At 43.0% G+C, this 7,281-nt stretch overlaps 1 protein-coding gene across 1 annotated transcript; it reads right to left on the reverse strand.

Moving 5' to 3' along the window:
- Window positions 1-4,986: 4,986 nt before the first annotated feature.
- Window positions 4,987-7,281, reverse strand: BBS12 (Bardet-Biedl syndrome 12). The gene is made up of 2 exons (XM_054716982.1): window positions 7,233-7,281; window positions 4,987-7,151 (listed from the first exon to the last, which is right to left on the reverse strand). Exon 2 carries the CDS (start codon window positions 7,133-7,135, stop codon window positions 5,015-5,017), a length of 2,121 nt encoding a protein of 706 aa, XP_054572957.1. The 5' UTR covers window positions 7,136-7,151; window positions 7,233-7,281; the 3' UTR covers window positions 4,987-5,014.

Consider the following 7,281-nt stretch of genomic DNA (forward strand, 5'->3'; position numbering starts at 1 on the left):
TTGGCTGTGACTGTTTCTCAGACTAGACTTGATTTCTTCATAACCTTGACAGTTTTGAGCAGTGCTGATCAGGTATTTTTTAGAATGCCCCACACTAAAAAACTTTTAAAGATAACCTAATTTATTCCTAGAGTCAGTTAGTGCATTAAAAAAATCTGACTTAAAGCAATTCTAGAAGAAAAAAACAACTTTTGGAGGTAGTTCCAACTGTTATAATAAACTCAAATGGACTTGAATAATTGATTGTACTATATCCTATCTAATAAAGAGGGAATATGCTAATTGACTGTCACACCCTCAAAGACGGTGGCGCCCACAGCCACAAGATGGCGGCGCCGAGTCCCCTCAGCCCTGCCAGGGTGGCAGGCGCATGGCACGGCCGGGCCCGCCCCCAGGCGGGTCCAGCCGCTCCACGCACCTGCCTCCGGAGTCCCCCAGTCCTCTCAGCCCCCCAGCCACCCAGGGCTGGCCCGAGGCACAGGCAAGCCTCGGATGTCAGCTGCCCAGCTGATGCCCAAGGCACAGGCAAGCCTCGGATGTCGGCTGCCCAGCTGATGCCCAAGGCACAGGCAAGCCTCGGATGGTGGATGCCCAGCCTCCCAGGGCCACCCGAGGCTCAGGTAATCAGGGCTGGCTGAGGCTTGCGCTGCCAGCAGTGGCAGCAGCAGAGGTGTGATGGGGTCACCTCCCGCCCCTGAGGGCTCCCAGAATGTGAGAAGGGGCATGCCGGGCTGAGGGATCCCCTCTTCAGTGCATGAATTTTCATGCACTGGGCCTGTAGTATAGAGATATAGTAATACAAGATAGAATAATTAAAACTAATTAGAATCATCATTTCTAAAAGTTGGAACTTTACAAATTAATAAGAATTGAATTTATTTACATTCCTCTGGGTTCCAAACTTTGTTGTTTTCACATAGCCATAGAGTTAATATTATTTCAAGTTCTTTTTTTTCACTTGTCACTATAAACTTGTTCATGTGTTGAAGTAAAACACATATTTGACATTTTTTTTAACATAGCACAGAACTCATTCCATCCTAGTAATCTATATATATAAAAGCCTAAGCAACCGCCGGTAGCTATGATGCACAATGACCACTGGATTCATGCACCTGTGGGTCCCTCGACCTGGCCTGCGGGGATCCGGCTGAAACCAGCCTGGTGCACGAATTCGTGCACCGGTGGGGTCCCTCGGCCTGGCCTGTGGGGATCCAGCTGAAACTGGCTGACATCCCCTGAGGGGTCCTGGATTGCAAGAGGGCATAGGCCAGGCCAAGGGACCCCAGTGGTGCACAAATCTGTGCATCGGGCCTCTAATCTATCCTATTTGTCTAATACTCCCCTTAGTGGAATATTTGTTTTGCCTCCCTTTTTATACTAGGACAATTTTGTACAGAACAATTTACAGCTAAACCGACTTGCATTTCCTACAGCAATGTCTGGAATGCATGCTTCCCCACAGGCTCTCCAGCATGGAGCCTTATCCTTCAGACACTCTACTCTGACTAGTAGGGAATGCTGCTTTAAAGTTGTTTGATTATGAACCTCATCATAGGACCAAAGCACATTTCCCATATCTCCTTGTGTTAAACTGTTTCCCCTTTTCAAGTGGAATTTAAATGCCAACCTTAGAGATGAAATTAGATGGTGAAAATTTTATTTACTAATATGCCCTTAGGAAGAGCTGTCCTGCCGGGGTTCTTTTCCCAGCCTTGCAAAGGGTTCAGCATTCTGGAGAAAGGGCTGCGCATAGATGATTAAGAAGGAGTCCAAAGACGAAAGATATTTTTGAAAGGTATTGGGGGACAGAGGAGCTTCAGCTAAAGGGAGTTAAAGACTCTCCTTGTCTAGGACCCCGTGCTATTATAACACAATTTGTCCCAAGGCAAAGTGGAAATATACACTTCAAAGGGTAAGGTATCAAAGGGTAGAATACAGAAGCATTATCAGTTTGGGGAATAGCCTACAGCTGTTCAGGTGTTTGGCCAACAGGAGGCAGTAAAATGCCCTGAGCTGTCTGGCAGCTAACAATCCTATTCAGGTTTGGGGGAAGTGCCCGTTTAGCCGTTTCCAACAGGTAAACTACATGTGTGGCTCACCCTTGTTGAGCCGCCCAAGTCCCATCAACCTTTTGACAGAACTCTTGTAATTATTACATGTTGGAATCGGTTCTCGGCACTGTCCCTTTTGGGAAATGGGAGTTTGTAGTTGAGGGTGGATATGAGAAGAGTCTTGGAGGTGGGGATGTTTGGAATGATGCAGGAAGAGGGCGCTGAGAGGCAAGCAGGAAAGGAGGGGCAGCGAGGACACAGGGACAGGTGAGCACTCCAAACTGACATCTGCCCTCTCTGCAACTTACTCAGATCTTTAACAAAGTACTTTTTTAAGCCCATGAAGGGCTTGACACAAATGGGTGGATTGGCTGTAGACACTAAAGTTGGAAAAGTAAAGGGTGGTGAGAGGAAAGGAAAAAAACAGAATCCCACTAAAACATAGACAACAGAGAGAAGAGCAAGTGTGCGTGTGTTTGGGAGCACAATAAAATTCTCAGCAGGCCTTATGATAGAGTTACTGGATTTACTAGTAAGCTCTGGGTCCAGTTTACTCGAGTTCATAGAGACTCCAACTGCTACCTGGTTAACACACTTAAAATAGTAAGCTTCTAACAGTTTGTCCCATTTAGTGCTTCCTGTGATTTGAAATGTTTTTATTCTTGTAGTATGGAAAAATGTATCTTGTGTTCAATAGCTTCTTCTCCTTTTTAATAGCAACTAATTTATCTCCCATCCATGTTATTATGGCTTCTTTGGGTTTTATATTCTATATTCTGGTTTCTTGCAGATTTATATTTCATATTCTACGTTTGAATGCATTGTAACCCATGGATATGGCTGCAATGATGGTAGATCTAAGTTAATACTTTTTCATATCATTAAAAAAGTTATGCCATTCTCTACTGTATTACTCCTGGTTGGCAATAAAATAAGTCATCACAATGGTTTGAATCTATAATTGGCTAGTTTTGAAACCCCACCATTATAAACATCATGTATTAAAGCTTTTGCAATCAATTTTAGTCTGGTCTTATCATTATAATCTTTTAAGAAGCAGTTTTTAAACATTTTTGCCCCCTTTCAAGTAAGTTTCACTATCACTCAAAATCTGTCACGGTAACAAGAACTGGTAACAAGAATAATAAAACTTAGAGCTGGAAAGTAAACAGGGAAGACTTCATTCAACCTAGATTTACAGGTGACATAACAGGCAAGAGACCTGAGGTGGCCTTCCCAAGCCAAAGCGAGCTAACGGCAGAGATGGGGCTCTGATCAGGTCTTTGCCAAACATCTCCAAACCTACAATAATATAATATAAAAGGAATTGCCTTTTACTTTTCCTGTTCTTATAGTCATGCTTACCCAAACTAAAATCATCCCACCTTTCTTTTAGTGGGCCTTAAATAAGCAGGTCAAAATTTTAAGAGCATAATAGTGGAAGTTTGCCACCTACAGGTCAAAAGAAAAAAAATTTCTAGGTTTTTCAGTAAAGTTCTGAGGACCTTATGAAGCAAAAGTGTGGTTTTTTAAAAAATTTTTTATTGATTTCAAAGAGGAAGGAAGTGGGAGAGATAGATACATCAATGATGAGAGAGAATCATTGATCTGCTGCCTCCTGCATGTCCCACACTGGGGATGGAGCCTGCAATCCAGGCATGTGCCCTGACAGGGAATCAAACCGTGACCTCCTGATTCATAGCTCAATGTTCAATCACTGACAGGAAAACTGCCATAAAGGGCGCTGCCTTTATTATCCTCACTGTTAGTGTGATGTTTCTACTGTATTCTTTTTTCACTAGAATTTGATGCTATGGTAGCAGAAAAGAAAGATAGAACACTGAACGATATGAATTCATCATGAGCAAGGCATACAAATGTTTCTTAGCGACTGAGGACATGATATCTCTTTTTCTGTTGGTATTTCCTCCTCACTAAGAAATATCTGAGCAGGCAATGAAAACCCTAGCATGATGTTGGGACAACTACACAACCACTTGGAAAAAGTTCTTTTAGAGTTTATGCTGTCTACTAAAATAAATTTCAGATGAACTAAATATTTAAATGTGAAAGATGAATAAGACCATACTAGAAGTCTGTATAGGTGATTGCAGTATAATCTTGGGGTTGGGAAGACCTTTCTAAACATAACACCAAAGGAAGGAGATATAAAAATTTTACAAATATTAAAAAATGTAAAGAAACATGACTGTCCTTTCTTCCTTATTCAAAGAAGGTTTATTAAAATGAGGTTGCAGCCCTGGCCAATGTGGCTCAGTTGGTTGGGCATCATCCTGTGCACCAAAAGGTTGCCAGTTCGATTCTGGTCAGGGGACATGTGAGCTCGATTCCCAGTAGGGGGCGTGCAGGAGGCAGCCAATCCATGTTGCTTTCTCACATAGGTATTTCTCCCTCTCTAAAAATCAATAAAAAATCTTTTTAAAATTTCATCATTTTTATAAAAAGATAAGATTGTATTTTCATCCACATTCCAGACAAAATTTTAATAATATCCAGTGTTGACAATGGCTGTGGAAACGACACCTTCATTTGCAGAAACTGTGGAAGAAGAATTTGGCAAAAATATATAAGAAAAGCTAAAACGTCTTCTTACCTGTTGAATCATCATCTCTAGGAATTTATCTAAAGGATATAATTATGAATAAGAGACTGATGAACAGAATAAACTGGTGAATGCAATAGAATCAGGGGCATGGAAATGGAACAGACTGACCATTATCAGAGGATAGCGGGTGTGGGGGGCTAGAAGAGAGCAGACAAAGATCTTATATGCATGTATGCATTACCTATGGACAGACAATAGGGTGGCAAGAGCCAGGAGTGGGGCAGGAACCAGGTAGAGAGGAGCTATGAGGGGAGGGGGGGAAAAAGGGACATATGTAATAATTTCAACAATATTTTTTTAAAAAGTTTATTTCCCAAAGACTTAGCCAATAACACTACAAAAATAAAAAGCCCTCTGACTCCTGTGATTTTATCTGTGTGTGCCCAGGTCCAGTAATAATTTCACTGTCTGTCTGAAGTATTAACAGTACCAAATCCAGAGCGCGGCGCCACGCCTCAATCTTTGGTGTAACAATGTCATAAACTCTTGGAATCTGCTCCAGTTTATTTAAAATGCCTGAATTAAAAACTCCACTATTTAGTTTACTATATTCATTCAAGATGTAAGATGAAGGTGAGCCCGAGTCTGCGGCATTTTGCAGATGATGCTGAATGAAAGTCCTGGCTTCAAATTCTGAGGAGTAATTGGCAGTATTACAAATGACAGTTGAAAGGTATTTGTGCCATCCATCTGCCAAGCATTTAAGCACAGTAGGTCTGTACAGTGCCAGAGATGAGGCCAGCCAAGAGGAAGTATTATGAAGACCCCCTGCATAGATTTGGTCTCCTTTATTCAGAGGTTGCTCCATGAGAATCTGAAGATGGCTGAGACACAAAAACTCAACTGCACCACCTCCAAGGAAGACCTTTTGCTCTTTAAGAGCATAATGCAGACGATAGGCACAAGTCCAGAACCTATCTTCTTTGGTTTGCATCTGTGCGGTGACTGGGCCAGTGAGCACTACTGTAACCAAATTAATCCCTTCCGTTTTCAACAAAATTGCCATTCTGCTGATCCCATCTCCAACATCCAAGGGACTGCTTCTCCAGAAGGTCATAGAGACACCCCTGCCCACAGAGTTTTCACTCACTTGTGTGATGTAGGACACCTGCACAGCTCCTGAGGCCTCTGCAAAAGCCTGCATCACACTGCCATTCACCGACCCAATCACCAACCGCTTAGTGTGTAAGCATTTTTCAAGTATGTGTTCGGATACGGTTCCTTGTACCAGGACAAGGTTCACATTGAACTTGATTAATACCTGTAGTACATTATTTGTCCACAGTTCTTCTGAGCTGTCTTGATGAAGCTTCTTCATGCTTTCTAACACTGTTTGAACATTTGCAGACTTGTTAAATCCCAGGTGGCGGTAATTCTCTGTGAGGTCACCCTCAATGAGAATGACCCGGAGAGGCTGATTCTGTAAGTCCTCAAGCACAGTGGTACTAAACATTGATACAACAGTGACATATCCTGGACACACACAAGAAAAAGTTTCGGGTAAACCTGGTAAACAGCAAGTGAAGACTCTTGAAATGTCAAACGTAAATGGCACCGTCCAGTTGCCCTGGCACACGCTTGTGTTGTGGTGCTGCAGCCGTACAGCTCCTTCCACCAACCTCATGCTGCTGTGATCTCCGTGACTCAGACCCACCGCCAACTCTCCCAGATCACTACATCTGTAAGTCTGGGGAGCAGCTGCACCATGTTTGCTTGTCCACTCATCACTCGCCTCCCGATTACAATGCCTACTGTGGATCACTACTGACTGTCTGCAGTGGCTGTCTGCAAGCAGACTGTGTCTCCGAGTTTGAGGGGCTTGTGATGTGTTTTTATCTGCATCAACCGCAGCCTGAGGTCTAAAAAGTTTAGCTGATTTAACAGGTCTCCCAGAAAGACTGGAAGTGGTCAATGACTGAGAGGCAACATCTTTGAGATCACGCTCTTTCGGTATCAAACCAGTATCTGAAGGAATTTGTAGAAAGGGACACAAACTGACATTCAACGATTCAAGTTCAGAAAATATCTTTGTGCTGTCTTTATGGTCAAAGACATCGGGGAGAGGCACTTGCAGGGAAGCGACCTCTTCAATGCAAGAGTCCAAGCCTTCTGACATTCCCGACACGATTGAAGACATGGGGACGCCCAGGTGAAGACATTCCTCAACAGCACTGCTCCAAGCACCGACGAGAAACAGAAGAGTGCTGGCCCCAGTTCTGTATGTGTTATGTTGAGCTTGAACTGCCTCACTGAGAAGCTGCCCCACTGCACTGGACAAATCCAAACTTTCAAGAAGCCTTACTGTTGAACTGACTACCACACTCTCATGACTGTCTTCATCTATAATAAACTTGGATGACTTCACTGGGCCTAGGAAAGTTTTTCCTGTGTCTGCAAAGGCTGAAAGTTGCTGAAGTCCCAGGTGCCTTTTTTTGTTTATGACCCTGCGAGCCATCTCTACAAGTCATTGTCTGCAAATAAAACAAAAACTTATTGAGTGTAATTCATGGTTATAAATGCTATAAAAGAACACTAAGATATATAGACCCTGCCTTTGAGGAGTTTCTGGTAGGTACAGTTTCCATCAAATGCGGTCCATGC

This window comes from Eptesicus fuscus, chromosome 6 (assembly GCF_027574615.1).
Source record: "Eptesicus fuscus isolate TK198812 chromosome 6, DD_ASM_mEF_20220401, whole genome shotgun sequence".
Lineage (NCBI taxonomy): Eukaryota > Metazoa > Chordata > Mammalia > Chiroptera > Vespertilionidae > Eptesicus > Eptesicus fuscus.